Source organism: Amblyraja radiata, chromosome 27, assembly GCF_010909765.2.
Source record: "Amblyraja radiata isolate CabotCenter1 chromosome 27, sAmbRad1.1.pri, whole genome shotgun sequence".
Taxonomy (NCBI): domain Eukaryota; kingdom Metazoa; phylum Chordata; class Chondrichthyes; order Rajiformes; family Rajidae; genus Amblyraja; species Amblyraja radiata.
Genome location: NC_045982.1, coordinates 12309273 through 12329405, shown reverse-complemented (window position 1 = coordinate 12329405; position 20133 = coordinate 12309273). Strand labels below are relative to the sequence as shown.

Sequence of the window (20133 nt, the reverse complement as noted above, 5' to 3'; positions counted from 1 at the left end):
TATTTTTCTTGGGAATGGAAATGCCAGTTATGTACATGGCATAGGTTGAATGTCAGAGGGAGAAAGTTTGAGAGATTTCCAATGCAATGGGGTTTTTTTTACACAGAGAGTGGTTGGTGTCTGGAGCCTGGTGCTAGGGGGAGGTGGTAGAAACAGATACAATAGCAATGTTTAAGAAGCATTGAGACAGACCCATGAACAGACAGGGTATCGGGGGATACAGACCATGTGCAGGCAGATGGGATTAATCAGTTTGGAACATGCTCAGCACAAACATGGTGGGCTGAAGGGCCTGTTCATGTGGTGTGATGTTCTGTGCTCAAGCTATTTTCATTTTGGATTTTCGGAAGTGCTCTGTTGCTACACTACACTAATTTCCTTTGCTATAACTAATTAAAAGGAGTCAAGGGCAAGAAATATTCTGCTCTCCTAAAACTGGATTCCCAGAAGTCTGGTTCTTTAGAGTACAAAATCTAATATCTGTTCCCAATTTATTTTTTAACAAACCTAATTTGTCTACTGGCCGTACAAACGATACTATTTTGTAACAGTCAGTACTATAATTACCTCTTTGAAAAAGCTTGGCTTGTTGTGCTGGCTCGAAGGGCCGAAGGGCCTACTCCTGTACCTATTTTTCCATGTTTCTATGTTGTTATAGACATAGACATACAGCACGGAAACAAGTCCTTCAAACCATCTTGCCCATGCTGATCAAGATGCTCCATCTACACTAGTCCCAACTGCCCACATTTGGCCAATATCCCTCTAAACCTTTCCTATCCATAAAGCAGTCCAAATGTCTTGTAAATGTTGTTATAGTACCTGTGTCAACTGTCTCCTCTGGCAGCTCGTTTCATATACCCTCTATCTTCTTGTGAAAAGGTTGCCCTTCAGGTTCCTATTCAATCTTTTCCCTCTCACGTTAAACCATATAACCATATAACAATTACAGCACGGAAACAGGCCAACTCGGCCCTTCTAGTCCGTGCCGAACACTTATTCTCCCCTAGTCCCATCTACCTGCACTCAGACCATAACCCTCCATTCCTTTCCCGTCCATATACCAATCCAATTTATTTTTAAATGATAAAATCAAACCTGCCTCCACCACTTCCACTGGAAGCTCATTCCACACAGCTACCACTCTCTGAGTAAAGAAGTTCCCCCTCATGTTACCCCTAAACTTCTGTCCCTTAATTCTCAAGTCATGTCCTCTTGTTTGAATCTTCCCTACTCTCAATGGGAAAAGCTTATCCACGTCAACTCTGTCTATCCCTCTCATAATTTTAAAGACCTCTATCAAGTCCCCCCTTAACCTTCTGCGCTCCAAAGAATAAAGACCTAACTTGTTCAACCTTTCTCTGTAACTTAGTTGCTGAAACCCAGGCAACATTCTAGTAAATCTCCTCTGTACTCTCTCTATTTTGTTGACATCCTTCCTATAATTAGGCGACCAAAATTGTACACCATACTCCAGAATTGGCCTCACCAATGCCTTGTACAATTTTAACATTACATCCCAACTTCTATACTCAATGCTCTGATTTATAAAGGCCAGCACACCAAAAGCTTTCTTTATCACCCTATCTACATGAGATTCCACCTTCAGGGAACTGTGCACTATGTTATCTGGTTCTTGATTCCCCTACTCTGGGTAAAAGACTCCATGCACGTCTATAAGTTCACACTTCATCCTCCTGCGTTCCAAGGAATAAAGTCCTTGCCTGCCCAACCTATCCCAATAGCTCACGTCCAGACAACATCCTCATAAATCTTCTCTGCACTTTTTCAACCTTAACAATATCCTTTCTATAATAGGGTAACCAAAACTGAACACAATACTCCAAATGCAGCCTCACCAACGTCTTGTACAACTTTAGCATAACACCCAAACTTCTATTCTCAATAGCCTGACTGTTGAAGGCTGATGACTGTACCAAAAGCCTTCTTGACCCCCCTCTATAATGTATACCTGTGACACCACTTTCAAGGAACTATGTACCTGTATTCCTAAATCCATCTGCTCCACAATACTCCTCAGAGCCCTGCCATTCGATGTGAAAGTCCTGCCCTGGTTTGACTTCCCAAAATGTAACACCTTGCACAATCATTGACATAAACCACAGACTGCAATGGGCTCAGCACCAATCACGGAGGCACACCACTAGTCATAGGCCTCAAGTCCGAACAACAACCATCCACCATCACTCTCTGCTTCCTTCCATGAAGCCAATTCACTATCCACTCGGACAGTTCACATGCCATCTAACCTTCCAGAGCAGCGCACCATGCACCACCGCTCCAAAAACCAAGAGGAATAAAAAGAACAGCACAAGAAACAGCAAACTACCTTTACTGCATGTCCTCCTCTGCTCAGCCTCCTTGCCAAAGCCTCTTGAGCCAAAGCTTTACGCTGACCCTCAACATAGCAATTAATTACCCTCGTAGCAGAACCCTTTGATTAGTATGGGTGTCAGGGGTTATGGGGAGAAGGCAGGAGAATGAGGTTAGATGGTAGATCAGCGATGAGTGAATAGCAGAGTAGACTCGATGGGCCGAATGGCCTGATTCTGCTGCTATCACTTATAAACATATGAACGTATGACCATAGCACTGCCCCTGCACACAGCCTCTCCCTCTACACGGCCACTCTGTTACACCTTGGCTTCTTTTTATTAGCTGCTCAATTAGCCAAATTTGATCACTCAACCAATCCAAGGGCTGCCTTTTGAAACCTCCCGCTGCTGCAACTCAGTGAAATGGTTGTAAAACTGCTCCGTTAATTGTCTCCCTTGTCTGTACCACTGAGCTTCAAATATCTCTCATCTCTTTACATTTGGATTTGTTCTAGTCAGTTTTATTTGCTTGCAAAATCCAGTTTGAAGAACTATTGTGTCTTTTTCCACAAGACGGCAAAATACTGTTGGCGGCTATTGGTGATCTGAAATAAAAACAGAAACTGCTAGTAGTGGTGAGTGGGTCAGGTGGCATCTGTGGAGAGAAAGACTGTGTTAGCATTGCAGGTCCATAGCACTTAACTAAGTATCTCCCTCCCTCCCTTTCTATCCCACTCCCTCCTCCCCCCCCACTCCCTCCCTCCCTCCCTCCCTCCCTATCTCTCTCCATCCCTCACTATCTCCCTCCCTTCTCTATCTTCCTCCCTCTCTTTTTATCTCAACCTCCCTCCCTCTGTCTCTAACTCCCTCCCTCCATCCCTCCCTCTCTCCATCCCTTGACTTCCATGCTGATGCCAAATGCAATCCATTGGTTTGATAATTAACAAACCATCAGAGTTAGTCATCTCTGAAGAGCATAGAGGTGAAGTAGCTAAATGCATGGTCTACTTCTGGAATAAAGTATTGCAGTTCGCATTCAGAGGAGACAGATACTCTTTCATTATTTCTCTTTGAAAATGGGCAGCACTAAAGACACTGAAAGAGATGAAGTTTATGGAATGTAAAAGATGAAAGAAAATTACACAGGTAATATAAAATGAATTGCTAAGGCTGTGACGTTTGTCCAGTTTACCAAACCTTTGTAAGGTTAGTCAGATTAATTAAAGGGCAGGTCTGGAGCTCAATCATCCAAAGGAGCAGGTTATCATTGACTCCTTGCCTCGTTACAGATAGTCTTTAACACTAATTTATAACCATGGCTGTTACTGTGATGGAATGCTGGGTTCAGTTTGTGGTTAACTTGTAAATGCTGCAGAGAATCGTGGTCATCCATGTTGGAGTCACAGAAAGCTTTTCAATGAAAAAATCCACATACAAAAAAAACCAAGTGGAAATAGACCTATTGATCCATCAACTCATCTCTTACAAGGATATCTTAAGGGGTGACACAATGGCACAGCGGTAGAGCTGCTGCCTTACAGTGCCAGAGACCCAGGTTCGATCTTGACTATGGGTGCTATGTGTACGGAGTTTATACAGTACATTCTCCCTGTGAATGCGTGGGTTTTCTCCGGGTGCTCTAGTCTCCTCCCACATCCCAAGGATGTGCAGGTATGTAGGTTTGTAGGTTAATTGGCTTCTGTATATTGCCCCTAGTGTGTAGGATAGAACTAGGCTATGAATGATCATGGTCAGCGCAGACTCGGTGGGCCGAAGGGCCTGTTTCCACGCGGGATCTCTAAACTAAACTAAACAAGCTCTAACTCTAATTTTTCACCAACTTGCCATCCCAAATTCATGACCTGGTCCATGTCCTCACACACAAGTTCCCTTCACCCCACTCTTACAGTGGCTCTGTAAGGGGCAAGAAGTGGACCATTGAGATGTGGCTCCCTGATCAAGCGGTACAATCCTGAGATGCACCTCTTCAGCTGCACATCAACTTTTAGTTGTAATAATCTCTGCATGGCCATCTTGTAATCACATTAGCGCCTCATCAACCAGGAGCTGATCATCCCTAAATCAGTGCATTTCTAAAGCGTGAAAAGCAAACTCTTTGATTTGCCCATTGAGTCAATTGAGTTGCTTCAGTCTGAGAATTCTCTTTCACTCTCAAGTCTTTGACAAAGCCTGAATATAAACCAACCAGTTCAGGCCCAATATATCCAAATTCACGATTATTTAGAGAAAGCAAAACACATAAACAAATTAACATAAGGATCTCCCATAAAAGGGAGCAGAAGCCAACTCATTAAATAGATTCAAGCAGGACCACATATAGGTCAGGACTAACGGAATCAAAACAATGGGGGGGAGAGAGGAACAGTCATGGGCGATCAGCGATGGTCACATGGAATGATCTTGAAGGGCCGAATAGTTATCTCCAGCTCCTATTTTTTGTTTCTACAATCTCCTATTTTTCAACTGTATTTCGGAAGTTTAAATAACAATAGTTGAAAAAAACATTTTTTTAATAAATAAAACATCAGCTTGCACATTAAGTTCCAGCTGGCTATGGGAACCTATACTCTAGGTTCTACGCCTCTTGTGCACCAGTCACAATAGGTAAGAGCTTGCTGACAGGACAGTCCCAGCAGCATCACCCGTTATAGATGTAACCCAGGCTCTGTTACTCTGTAATCTGGGTGTGAGAGCATTGGGACAGTCATTCAGGCATTTTATTTACCTTGCCGGGATCAAGGCAAACCTTCTATTATTTATATTTTGTGTGTGCCAACACAATGTACTGCAGATTAGTCATTAGAAATCAGAGCTTACACATTGACGCATTATGTTGGAATGCTTGCATTTAACATGCATGGGTCCACGTAGGTCCATATTTCAAGCAAAAAAAAGGAAGTATAAGAGAATGAATGGAATAACGCAGGCACGGCCAAAATTCAAGTGTCTCATGTTGTTATGAATTCTCTTAGCGATCCATACAACCTACAGCTACATAAATCTCATTGCATTGCACTGGCCTCCTGTGGCTGATGGATCCGGGTGATGTGTGTAAGCAAATGTTTCCTGTACATTCACACTGAAAATGAATAATGAAGCTGCATTTATAACACCACAAAAATAAACAAAATTCTAGGCCATCCAGCTCAGCTGACAAATGTATAGGAAATAATTAAACAAGCAAAGTGGGGCATAGTTTTCTGTGGAAACTATACATATTTTCCAGAGGTTATAAAGCAAAATGACAGAATCTGCAACCAATTCCAAACCACCATAAAATGTTTGTTTCAGAGGATCAATTATTTCAATGATGAAAGTGTCACCAAGTTAAAATCTTTTCTTGGGCTTCCACAATGTTTACTTCATTATTTTTATTAATAACTTAGTTTCTTACACCATCACCTCTCCACCAACAAGGTTCCCTACTTCCTTCTTCATTACTTTACCTCTCACCATTCCTGTTCTATCTCATCTGCTGCCAAAATCCTTGAATACTTCTTCTTCTTGCATATGGCATGCACAGCCTAAAGTTGAAGGACAACTTGTTCTATTTGATCTTATTTGATTGAGCACGCCGGGTTGATTGCATTCGTCGAAACAGGGTGGACCACGTGAAGGTTGCATTCTTCCACCCCCTTGAATGCTCTCTCGATTAGTTTCAAACTTCAGTCCATCAAATATTCTGTTGCACCTTTTCTTTCTGATAAGGAGTCCCATTCTACCAGGATGTTTGCTTGTTAATTCTGTGCCAGCATGCTTTGATTTAAATTCCACATCCATGCTTTCCAATTCTTTTTTGATCTTACCCATTCTTATCCACTGATCTACAAACCTCAGAGGTCTCTGCAGTCCTTCAATTCTGGCCTCTTTCATATTCCTGATCACAATTGCTCCAGCATTAACCATTTCTGCCTGTACTTGCACTGGTCTTGAACCCAGGAATTCCCTTCATTAACCCCTCTGCTTTCTTCTCCTCATTGAAGATACTCTCCAGATGCTACACCTGGTTTCTCACAGATGCTACCTGATCTGCTGAGTATCTCCAGCATTTGCAGTATTTATTTTAGCTTTCTGGTTTTGGGTATTCCACACAAAAATGTCTGGAAACAACCAGTAATGAGAAGGAAGAGCTTATGCCAAAGATATCTCTGAATCTTTGTGAGAAATATCTTTGTGGTTAGTAATGATATCCTCCCTTTGCTACCGACCAGAGAATGTATACTAAATGTATACTGTGTTATACTAAATAAATATTATCAATATGTAACGGTTCCTCAAATATCAAGTCAAGAGTCAAGAGTGTTTTATTGTCATATGTCCCAGATGGAACAATGAAATTATTACTTGCAGCAGCACAACAGAATATTTAAAAACATAGTACTGTAACAATATAATAAACTTGAAGATGGAATTCGCACTGTGTCCGGCTACACAGTCATGAGTATAGAGTGAGTAGAGCAGGGGGCTGAGCACACAGCCTTGAGGTGCTCCCGTACTGATTGTTATTGAGGAAGAAGTGTTTTTGCCAATTTGAAAAGACTGTGGTCTGTTGATGAGGAAGTCGAGGATCTTGTTGCATCCTCCGTTGACCTGTTGTGGCAAATTGTAATGGGTGGAGGTTCTTGTGGAGGTTCTTGTTGATAAGTGCCGTAACCAACCTCTCAAAGAACTTCATCGCCAGGGACGTTAATGCCACCAGTTAATAGTCATTGAGGCATGTCACCTTATTCTTCATGGGCCCTCTTAAAGCAGGTGGGAATCTGAGACCTCAGTAACGAGATGTGCAGAGACCCAGTTCCGTGAGCTTGGTAATCAGCTTTTTTTTAAATCAAAAAATGTATTCAATTATTTACAATAATATTTACAGTACATTAAAACAAAACAGAACCCACCACCATAATGCAAGACAAACAAATATATTAAATAAACTATTATACGACTATCTTACATTCCTTGTCAAGGATGTATTCAACCACCCACGGTGCCCAGCGGTCCTGGAAATCCCCCAGGGCGCCCGTGGACAGCGCGTAGTCCCTCTCCAAAACCACCCCAGCACGGACGTAACCCCATGACTCGCGGATGACCAGCTTGGCCAGGCCCAGGAGCAACCCAACCAAGTCATCCTTGGCCCTACCCTCTCCCCTATGCAAAGGGTGCCCGAAAATGAGGATGGTGGGTGTGAAGTGCACCCAGAATGCAAGGAGCAGCCCCTTTAGATATTGGAACAGTGGCTGCAGCCTCACACACTCCATGTACATGTGATACACAGACTCTTCCAACCCGCAAAAGTGGCAGGCGGCTGGCGAGTCTGTGAACCGCGAGAGAAACAGGTTGCAAGGGACTCGTCAGTGTAGTACCCGTCACCCCAGCTCCCCGATGTAGAGGAGAAGTGGTAACCAGCTTGGAGTGGATGATGCTATTGAACGACGAGCTGTAGTCTGTAAACAACAGCCTGACGTATGTGTTTGTATTGTCCAAGTGGTCCAGTGCATAGTGGAGAGCCAGTGAGATCGCATCCTCCGTTGACCTGTTGTGGCAAATTGTAATGGGTGGAGGTTCTTGTTGATAAGTGCCGTAACCAACCTCTCAAAGAACTTCATCGCCAGGGACGTTAATGCCACCAGTCAATAGTCATTGAGGCATGTCACCTTATTCTTCATGGGCCCTCTTAAAGCAGGTGGGAATCTGAGACCTCAGTAACGAGAAGTTGAAGATGTCCAGGTATGCACAGGTTTTAAGAACACGACCGCGTATACCATCAGGTCGAGACGCTTTCCGAGGGTTCACCTCCCTGAAGGATCTTCTGATGTTGGCCTCTGTGACTGTGACTGTAATACCAACAGAGCGTATGGCAGCTCAGAAAGGCACATTAGCGTTCTCCCCATCAAAGCATGCGTAGAATGCTTTGAGCTCGTCAAGGAGTGATGCTTCACTGTTGCTTGAGCTGCCCCTTGATTTTTCCTTATAGGAAGTGATTGCGTTCAAGCCCTGCCACAGTTGCCAAACATCCACCTCATCCTCCAGCTTAGAGCAAATGCCCCTTTTGGCCTTTTTGATGGCCTTATCAAGGTCATATCTGGATTTCATGTATACCTCTTCCTCGCCAGACTTGAATGCCTGGTCCTCAGAAGAATGCAGATCTCCTGGTTCATCCAAGGTTTCTGGTTAGGAAACACTCGGATGGTTTTTGTAGGAACACACTCCTCCACATATTTCCTTATGAAGTATGTAACAACTGTGGCATATTCATTCAGGTCCGTTGCCGAGTCCTTGAACATTGCCCAGTCTACTGACTCCACGCAGTCCCGGAGTTGATCACAGTAAATGATCAATAACAGAAAATACCAGAAATATTCAGGAGGTCAGACAGCATTTAGGAAGAAAATAATGGATTTAACAGTTCAGGTCCATGGAAGGTTGTTGACCTGAAATATGAATTCCCTTGTCAGATGTTGGACTGTTGAATATATCTAGCATTCACAGTCCTTATTTCAGATTTCCTCTATTTGAAGTGTTTAATTCTTGGAAGCAAATGATTGAGATCTTACAATAACTATTTTCTAACTATTTCTATCAATTGGAGAATATTTAAAATTTTGGGTGCCATATCTTTAATGTAAAATGTCATTAACTTAACAGTGAACATAGCTCTTACGGAATTAGGAGGTTTCAGTTTCTTTAATGTGGCTTTGATTAAAGTACAATCTTCATCGTGTGCTGTGTTAGGTGCTCATATTTTGTCAGGATACGGGTGGAAATCCCGGATAGCGTTTGGTGCATTAACACTGTTCTGGACAAATGTTTCCCAGCTTTAACAGATTACTCTCAGTATACTGCATTGCTGATTATTTAGCTGGCTGACACACCAAACAATATTCATGTTCTAGGCTGGATGGAATCTACAATAAATACGGCAATACCCAATTACTGCAATTCAAAGATAAATTTATTTGAAAGAGCTTTTATCAATTTCACACTAAATTGTTCATCTTGAGTTCTAAATTTGTTGCTATTATAATTGTCCTTAATCTTTACTCCACAGGCAAAACGGTTCATGCTGATTTTAATTAAATAAAATATATTGTGATTGGATTTTTTTTAATTTCAATGAAGACCAATGTAACAGAATACATATAATTTCATTTAGTCATATACTATGGCAAAATAAAAATCATGTCATAGTCAATTCTCTTTTCCACCAATGATCCATTATGATTTTATTCAGATTTGCTGTGGAAATCAACGTATTATCATTTAGGGAATGAATAACTGTACATCATGCTTGGCATCTATCCTGTGCTAAAGCATTGCCAATGTTATGGTAGATTAGCCTGAGGTCTTAACCCTTTCGTGGCTGTGTTGGAATTCATCACAAATTAGAAAGACTAGAAAAGACAAACCATGCAAATACACCCACTCCTTTTAATTTAACAAGAAATAGTAACTCGGATATACTTGGAATATTTCACTTAGCTCCTATCAAGTGGAAGTGTGCCCTTTAATAGATAGTCCCTGCTGTCCACTGGGATATTGAGGGTATGTGCCATGAGCAATCATCTTTTATTAGAAATCTGAACCATTTATTTTCAAAGCTTGGTGATGAAACTCAACACAAGTCATGTAGTGAAGCAGTACTTAGTTAAAACTGGTATTTCAAACATGTTCATATTTGGTGGTACTAAATCAACATTTTAAATAAAGTTTAGTTTATTTTAATTCACATAAACTAATTTACCATAGCATGCAATAGTTTATTTTAGAGAATATAGTATCAGGATCGTTGTGATCAGGAAACTTTTATCTCTTAAAATGTAATCCATATTTCATTGATTGACGATGTAAGCTCTTGGAAATAATAACCATCTTATCATCCGCTGCACCCCAGACTCACTCGTATTTCCTCGCTCCTTTTACTCTGCAAGATTTCAACAAGATTGCCTTGTTTTTCTCGCCATTTAACATTCCGCAATGCATTGGAAATAACAGACAGGTATTGCTCCATTGATTTCCCCTTCATTATCATGCTACAACCTCCACCGCCAGTCACCACAGGCAAACCTCCATCCGCTTCAGGTAGCTCGCAAAGTATGCAACATGCTGCAATGGGAAATAGTGTGTAGAATGCTGTTGTTTTTGCACTCCTCATTACATTGTCAGAATGCACCACCGCCGCAATTCATTTCAGATGTTCAGATACAGTCGGCAACTCAGCTACCGCAAAAGGCTTGAGCGATTTATAATAGGGAATGTAATAACTTATGGTACTATAGATTATCTTTTCATCCCTCCCTTCTGATATTTGTCGCTTCCTAAAACCATATTGAATTGTGCATGCCCGACAGTAATGCACATGTGCTTAAGTTGTAAGCGCCCTGTTGACAAAATATGTAGACGATGAACTGGACATATGACATTAACAAATTCATTACAGGTGTGTTATGTGCAATCCAATCCCTTCAATGTTTGATTCCTTCTAATAGAGCTTGGTGCATTAACTATCTGAAACGTCCTCTCCCATGCAAAGATCTGCAACATGCTCAAGCCAACATGCCCTGTTGCAGATTTAAATGCTGTTGCATTATCACAGTTCAGAGCTACGTTTTGTACAAGTAAGTCTAGTTTATTTCTGCAGGAATGGAAAGAATGCGAACCCACTTTATAACACGGTATTCTAATTTGCTGCAGGATTAAACGCCGCGGTCAGTGACGGGTTAAAACACACACAGAGGTTTGGTAGTTCGTCTGCTTCCCATTGAAATAAAGGGTAAAACATATGCACAGCGATGTTGGTCGATGTATCGATCTTGGCAGCGTTTCTTTAACCATGAATGAATGGCATGGGGTAGGGAATAAACAGAGCCAAATATAAACGGGCCAACTCTTTCTAAGGTCGATCAACCCTCGTTACAAGTTACAAGGTCTGTGTTTAAGATTGGTTTTAACAAGATTCACACCTGGTTCGGGATAATCCACGTTGACACCCTATCTGATCCAAGACTATTGTCCAATGCCGCCATCCACACAACACACATTAGCAGATTAAAAAGAAAGAAAACGACAAATACATGGAGCAGAACATCTCTTGGCAAACTCACTGCGAGAGCGGTGAGACAGTAGCAACAGCATCAGCAGCAGCCGCCGCCGCCAATGTTTGACATACCTGCTGTGATCAGGCAGATGTTGAAATAGCCGAAAACCAGTAGCACCGTTGATTTTATATATAGCAGAAAACGGCCCATTCCGTCAAACCCTGCCACGCATCCTGGACATCAGAACAACGGGAAGCACTTGGACATCAGAAGTGAAGATATTCACGTGCCATTGCGCTAGAAACTGCAATGTAACTTCTCAGCGGCGATCCCGGTCGCGTCTAACGCCGAGAAGCCAGACCGCATTTCAGCACCTTGGACTGGACAGAGAGAGCCGCGTTGCAATCCCAGCGGCAATCCCAGACAGCGGCTGCAAAGTTTTTTTTCCGTAACGCCAGTGTCCTTCCTTGTCAGCAGACAGAGAAAGCGAGAGAAAGCCCACGGAAAGGATTGCAATAGAAATATCGCACCAAACCCAGTGCAATCGTTTCCTGGAAGCTGCCGCGCCCCTGCTTCCAACGCGAATGATCGGCGTCTGCTTGTGCAGATGGAGGGCGGAGAGTGCCAGCTATCGAGGAATGCAGGAAACTGCAGGCCAATGGATCAGTTTAACACCTTGTGAAATCATTGATCCATCCAACTTCGCAATTCCGTTATTGCAGCTAATCAAAGCGCAACACCCGCCAATTAAAAAATATATATATTTTGGTTCAAAAGTAACTAATTTAATCTCAAGTGTGCCTTTGTTAAGTTGTTGAAACTTCACCAATTCGTAACCTGAGTTCGTTTCTTATGCCGAAATTTGTCCCAAGGTGCGGCGGCGGGAGTAAAGAAAGGTTTTCTGCAAAATCAATTTGTGATAAAGGACTCCTATTCCGGTTTCTGCACCTCTACCCAAACAAAGTACACATGGAGCAAATACAGTTAAATAAAATAAGGTTAATAAAATCATTTAGTTTTGCCCAAAAGTAAGGTAATCGCAATCAGTGAAAGTAATGGGCGTTACATTCCTGCTGGTCCGCATGGGCAAGTTGGGCCGAAGGGCCTGTTTCCATGACTCTATGACAATAACTGGTCAAAGTTGTATTTGAGGTTTCTGGACAGATGTAGTATATTTCTATGTAATTACTAAGATTACAAAAAAACGTGGTGCAGGAGGTGGCACGTTAAGGTGGATAGGAGAGGATTGCTGAACAGGATGGAAACAGAGTAAACAGAATGACTCTTTTTCTGGTTGGTAACATGTAACAAATGGTACTGGGCCTCAATTTGAGTCGGGACTCTTCAAATTGTTGTGATGGGTGTTGGATGTGGCTGGGAAGTTTGATACAAGCATTGAACAAGTAGCTTCTGATGATCATAAGTGATCGGAGCAGAATTAGGCCATTCGGCCCATCATCTACTCCACCATTCAATCATGGCTCATCTATCTCTCCCTCCTAGCTTGGAGCAATCCTTGGATTTGAACGAGGAGATCATAGGATAGGAAGAGAGGATGCCAGAGAGCAGTGCAAACCACTGACATTTTCAAAGTCAGCATCACAAAGTAACCTGTCAAACTGTGACAGGTGTGAACTAAAAGGAGTTGGGGAGAGTGTTGGCATGAGCATGTTGCAGAGCTTTGCCTGGGAGGACCTTTCACATAGTTAATGCTCCGGGATCTTCGGTTTCCTCCCACACTCCAAAGACATACAGGTTTGTAGGTTAATTGGCTTGGTATAAATGTATAAATGTAAAATTGTCCCTAGTGTGTGTGGATAGAGTTAATGTGCGGGGATCGCTGGTCGGCACAGACTCGTTGGGCTGAAGGGCCTGTTTCTGCCCTGTATCTCTAAACTAAACTAAACTAATTTGTTGTCTAATGCAGTCAACAAATTAAGGGTTCAGATGGTGAACATACTGCAACAAGTCGGCCAGGTCTACTAGGCATGAGGGAATAAACAGAAATAAAAGAGGTAATAATGTGGCCAATGCAATAGAGGCTGTTTCGAAACAAATGCAAAGTAGCGATATGGAAGCGTAAAAAAGACATACAGGAATAATGTTATAACAGAGAGTAGATGATTGCAGTAATAGTAAATTCAGATGGGCTGAAATAAAGCAAACCTGCAATATTATATCCTTATGTGTAGGAAAGAACTGCAGACGCTGGTTTAAATCGAAGGTAGACACAACATGCTGGAGTAACTCAGCGGGACAAGCAGCATTTCTGGAGAGAAGGAGTGGATGACGTTTTGGGTCGAGACCCTTCTTCAGACTCTCTATTTTAATTAACTTTGCACTTGCTGTCTAATTTGTTAGCAGACGTCAATGGTAATCAATTCATTATCTTGTCATTGTAGCATCGTGGTCAGAAACAAGTAGCTTGTTCTATGTTGCAACATTGGACCAAATAAATGCACAAAGACCACCCACTGTTACACTGGGGTCATGATCATATGGGTTGGGTCCAGAGATGAAGAGAATGTAAAGTTTTACTTCAATAGCATGGCTAATTACATTAATTTACATGATACAAAACACAAATGCAAATACTATTTAGAAGTCATTACTGCACTTTGCAAAATCGAAAATATTATCACTACGAATACTCAGACTGAAAAGTTGCGATTTCGGTTGGAATCAAAGTGATAATCCATTTAACAGGAAATTAAAATAAAACTTCTATAATTAATCCATCACTCCTGATTCATAGACAAGTTGATGATTCAAATGAGAAATTAACTGAGTGAAGTGAAATGAAACATTTTGTTAATGAGATTAGTGTTATAAACCTAGTGGAATAAGGAAAAGATAACTGCAGAGATATGAAATATTACATGGAAGTCTCTTCCAGTGAAATTAAAATGTAGAATCAGGCCCCTTAAACTAGCATGAACCTCTACGTTTGCCTCTAAGTTTGTGATTTAGAGTATTTAAAAGAGTTAATTATGATAAGGTGCATTTGTTTTTATTTTCAGTTCTACTTCATTAGAGAATAGAGGGGATTTATAGTGGCTGACAAATACTCTCTTGTAATTCGATAGGTGAACGGTAGTGAGTTTATTGGCTGGTTGGATCATAGCCTGGTTCAGTAACCCGAAGATTCAGGAATGAAAGAGATTAAGAGAGCGGTAGACACTTCCTGGCCCATCACTGGTACTGATTTCCCCACCCACACAGCAGTACATTTTGTTTGTCTATATTCTTAAGCAGTCATCAATGTGCAATCAATTGCAAAGGATTACTAAGTCAGAAAGGCTAACTTCACAGTCTAGAACCTAAATATTTCAGTCTGAAGGGAAGCTGCTCTGCATATAAAAATGGAAGGCAAGTAATTGTTTTCAACCACATAGGAACTGAAGAATTACCAATGGATACTTAATCATAAATGCCACAGTTTATTGGCATTTGCTATATTTCTGGGTCCACTGCAGTATAAATCATGCTGTTCTTTCTCCCTAAACGGCAACTGCAGCCAAAAGGATTTTAATAAACTTTTAAAGGCCCTCTGCAACTGAATTGTAAGGATACAAGGTGCTGGAGTAACTCAGACAGTCAGGCAGCATCACGGGAAAACATGAACAGTTGACGTTTCCAGCAATGTTTAGAACAGGTTCATCTGCTCTGCCTTCATTTATTAAAAATAATTAAATTTCAGATGGTACAACAAAAAAGAGTTATCTTTTCTTGTTTGTTTCTTCAATACAACATTGAACAAAGATGTTGATTATGGTGACTAAAAAGGATTAATAATGTTTTTTATGGACAAATCAATCTCCAGGAATACGGGATGTATAAAAAATGGAAGTTAGACACCGAGTGCTGGAGTAACTCAACGGGTCAGGCAGCATCTCTGCAGGTAAAGGATGGTGATGTTTCAGGTCAGGACTCTTCTTCAGACTGAGAGTAGAGGGGAGAGAACTAGAGGTAAGAAAAGGCCAGAGGAAAGCAGGGCCGGCAACAAATGACCAAGAAAGAGTGGAACCCATAGTGGGCCATTATCTGTTCTGGCTATGTGGAGTTTGCAAGCCCTCCCTTTGATCACATGGGTTTCCTCTGGTAACTCCGGTTTCCTCCCGCATCTCAAAGATGTGCGGGTTTGTAGTTAACTGGCATTGGTAAAATGATCCCTAGTACGTGGGGAATGGATGAGAAAGTGAGATAACAGTGAACTAGTGTGAAAGGGTGATCAATGTTGCCAGGCCTAGAGGGTCTGAGCTATAGGAAGACGTTGAGTTGGCTGGGACTCTATTCTCTGGAGCTCAGAGGGTTGAGGGGTGATCTTATAGAGGTGTATAAAATCATGAGAGTAATAGATCGGGTAGATGCGCAGAGTCTCTTGCCCAGAGTAGGTGAAACGAAGACCAGAGGACGTAGGTTTAAGGTGAGGGGAATAGATAGGAATCTGAGGGGTAAACCTTTCACACCAAGGGTGGTGGGTGTATGGAACAAGCTGCCAGAGGAGGTAGTTGAGGCAGGGACTATCCCAACATTTAAGGAACAGTTAGACAGGTACATGGATAGGACAGGTTGGAAGAGGTATGGATCAAATGCGGGCAGGTTGGACTAGTTTAGCTGGGACGTGTTGGGCGGTGTGGGCAAATTGGGCTGATGAGCCAGTTTCCACGCTGTATCACCACTCTATGACTCTAATGGTCAGTGTGGACTCAGTGGGCCAAAGGACCTGTTTCCATGCTGTATCTCTAAAATAATCTAAACTAAATTGTGGTGCTCCCTCAAAAACATCTTCATGTCATTTACAAGTCATACACTTGTACAACACAGAAGTTGGCTTACTTGTCCTGATATTTTATTGGCCCTTCATCAACACAGACAGGCTGTCCCCTGGATTCAAGAGGCTAAAGATCAGAAACACATTATTATTCTGGAACAGACCATCAAGTCTTGATGGATGGATGGATGGATGTGCGATGGGCAATGTCATGGGGTGGGATATCAGTCAAGGAGAAGGATAACTCAAACGGAAAGAGGTGCAATTAAATTGTCTCATGCTAAGCACAGCAGATGGTCAAGAGACAGTCTGAAGAATTGTGGATTTTTCAAAAGCAGTTTCAAAGGGAAGGAAAGATTTGACTAGAGCCCTTGGTTAGTTACTTGTGAAAAGAGATGTAGCTGGTCAGGAATTGGTCAAATTAAAAAAAGTAATACAGTTTTCTAGTGAGGCTACTGTCATGAAGCTCTGGGTATTTCTGAGAACCCATTTTTGATGCAATTAGGGTCTATGTAATCATTGGAATGAAAGAAGGAAAGGAGCTGGAACATTTGTTTTTGTCAGTAAAATGGAAGAATAGAAGAAATGGAAGAAATGGCAGTCATTGAAAGATGAAGAGATAGTCCAGAAAATCAAATAGAAAATTGATGTACCAGAACTCAATCGCATATTAGTCTCCTCACTTGTGGAATCGAGTAGTGTATTGAGATTTTCAAATCATGCTGCTACATTAAAGAACGTTTGAAACTCTCTCTGTGAAACTTCTGTATTTCACTGTTATATAAGCCAATAAATTACAAAAGGGTCAACATTTTGGTTTTGGTGGCTTCAGATTGGGCTAAAAATCGTAGTTTATAAACCCTACAAATTCAATAATGGGAGCAAGCCAAGAATTGGTAACCTGCCATCAGAAGCCACTGAATGAGGTGATGCTTCAAGGAGGCAGCATCTATCATCAAGGACCCCTACCATCCAGGCAATACTCTCTCCTCACTACTACCATCAGGCGGGAGAAACAGACGCCTAAAACTGCACACCATCAGGTTCAGGACATATACTTTCCTACAACTATTAGGTGAAATAACCCGCACAACCCCAATTCTACCTCAACTCTGAAACAGTCACAGACCACTTCTTGTGCTACCATGGACTCATTTTTCTAATTGTGTTTGGAAATATGTCTTGTTTTCGACAGTCTTTAGACTTTACCTTGCAGATACGATGCGGACTTTACCTTGGAGATACAGGCCTTTCAGCCCACCAAATCTGAGCTGACCGGCGATCACCCCGTGCACTAGCACTATCCTAATAGGGACAATTTACAATTTTTTACCAAAGCCAATGAATCTACAAACCTGTACATCTTTGGATTGTGGGAGGAAATCAGAGCACCCGGAGAAAACCCATGCGGTTCTAGGGAGAACAGACAAACTCTATACATACAGCACCCGTAGTCAGGATCACACCCGGGTCTCTGGCGCTGTAAGACAGCAGTTCTACGTCTGCGCCACTGTGCTGCCCCACCTTCACTGTCTTACATTATCAAGTCAAGTCGTCGAGTTTATTTGTCACATACACATACGAGATGTGCAGTGAAGTGAAAAGTGGCAATGCTCGCGGACTTGTACAAAAAAACCAAACAAACTACAAACAGAATGGAACAGAATCACATATTCACATATTCACATATTCACATATTCACATATTCACATATTCACATATTCACATATTCACATATTCCATATTTGTGGGAGGGAAGAAAAGGAAAAAAACAGCATTTTTAAAGGACACCACACAACAGTAAAAATGTTCAGTAAAGTTAGCCCCTGGAGAGATAGGAGTTTACAGTCATAATGGCCTCTGGGAAGAAACTCCTTCTCATCCTCTCCGTTCTCACAGCATGGCAACGGAGGCATTTGTCTGACCGTAGCAGCTGAAACAGTCCGTTGTTGGGGTGGAAGGGGTCTCCCATGATCTTGTTGGCTCTGGAGTTGCATCTTCTGATGTATAGTTCCTACAGGGGGGCGAGTGTAGTTCCCATAGTGCATTCGGCTGAACGCACTACTCTCTGCAGAGCCTTCTTATATGTATAATTTGCCTATAATCTATGTATCATTTATGTATCATTTATTTTTTCGTATGCTATCTGTCTGTGCCTGTGACGCCGCTGGAAGAAAAATTCTCATTATTCCTATATCTCACCATACTGGTGCAAATGAGAATAAACTCAACTTGATTTGCTTTGACCCGACTCATTTAATAGAACTGGCTAATCATTTCTCTCTATTACCAAACCAATTTCTCTCCCCTACAACCAGAAACTATTTTCAGTGGCCTCCTTTAATCTAATATTGTTAAAAATCTTGCTGTCGAATGAAATGGCAGAAAAAGGTCCATACCTAAAATATTAATAGTTCTGCTATCAGCATTACTATCGAATAGCTTGTTACATTTATGCCGTATTTTGTGGTTTTGCTCCAGCTTTCTACTATCTGTAATTTTTTTGTTCAAAATAGTTCACAAAAACAAATTGTACAGTCTGTAACAATTGAAAGAAAGGAAAAGGCTCACACTTGCACTTGCAATACACAATGAAGTAAATGGCTACTGATTATTTTGGAGGGAGGCTGATTATTTCAAAGATTCTTTTCAGTTCTTCGTGAAATTAACCAGATGGGAATCCGCGCTGTGATTCTTCGAGTAGCAAAATAGTGTTCCCCAATAATTTATTGTGGAGTTATTTCAGGCTTCAGATTCGTATATAGAGATGTTTCTGTTACAGCTAGGTCATTTAACTCACTTGGTCTTAGTCCCTGCCATCTAAGGTGTGTCCCCTGTGCTTTGAAGCTTGCATGATAATCTATTTGCTGTTATTCCCCCCATCCCCGACGACACACACAATGTAGTTGGTTTTATCTACTTGTAATGGGGCTTTCTCACGGGGCGACTTGACGCAAGATGTAACCAGAGTGAAGTGGTCGTGGTCTAGCACGATATCACACGATATAACGGGGGGTAGATAAAGAGTTCCCACGGGTACTCGGCATTTCTGTTATTTGTGCGAGTGACTTGTCCGTCTCCCGAGCTTTCCCGTTAAATCTTGAATGAACATTGTGAACTGTGAAGTGTTGTTAAATCATCACGTGGCACAAATGATGTCACTTTTTTTTTCACACACTATAAATATCCTCCCTTGGTTGAATTGGCTCATTTGGAGACATGCCTGTACAAAGTAGTTTCGAGTACAGGATGGTGGTGTTTTTCATTGACGCGCTGTATGCAGCAGCCCTCTATGTGAATCGAGGACGCTTGCGTGAAGGCAGAAGGGTGAGATTAATTAAAAAGAGAATTAAGAGGAAGTCTCACTGGGTGAAGCCCATCCAGCATTTTGCTGTTTTTTAAATTTGCGCTGTGAATTTTCAGCTCAATAAGACTGTTCGAGACGGTATAAAATTGTTGGAGTAAGGACGCCTGAGACCAAACAGCTTTAAGCAGAGGGCATTCGACTTCTGCCAAGCTATGATGGAAGAAGAAATCAATGAAGGTGATTGGGATTTTGTTTGGAATATGATCAATGGGGCAATCACTACGTGAAATGAAAAGGTATAGATCTATTCTTAATCTTCTTCCCTTCATTCAGCGTTTCTGTTCAAAATCTTTATTTCTCACATCATAAAGCAACATCATTTTAATGTGTGGTGTTGTCTGTGCAGTTAATGGAAGCACGTGCACCTGAGGCGCAGCGTCCACTGGTTCCTCAGCCTCGCCCGCCTCACTTCTATGACCAGGTATTAACAAATATATGAGCACTTTAATCTGTGTTCTCACAAACTTAATTCATAATCTGTCTTTTTTTAATGCATTGACTAATACATCACTCTGTGATTCGAAAGTATACAGATAGGACATATGGAGTGCCGCGTGCAATGGGAGCACAGCCACAATTCCGTGCTGAACAGGTAAACAATTGTCT

At 41.7% G+C, this 20133-nt stretch overlaps 1 protein-coding gene across 1 annotated transcript in view; it reads right to left on the bottom strand.

Moving 5' to 3' along the window:
* fndc5 (fibronectin type III domain containing 5) overlaps positions 1-11907 on the bottom strand; it is a 60363-nt gene extending 48456 nt beyond the window's left edge. The window contains exon 1 of the mRNA XM_033045150.1: positions 11518-11907. Coding sequence (XP_032901041.1) covers positions 11518-11596 — 79 coding nt within the window. The 5' untranslated portion in view covers positions 11597-11907. The remainder of the gene's footprint in view (positions 1-11517) is intronic.
* Positions 11908-20133: the final 8226 nt, after the last annotated feature.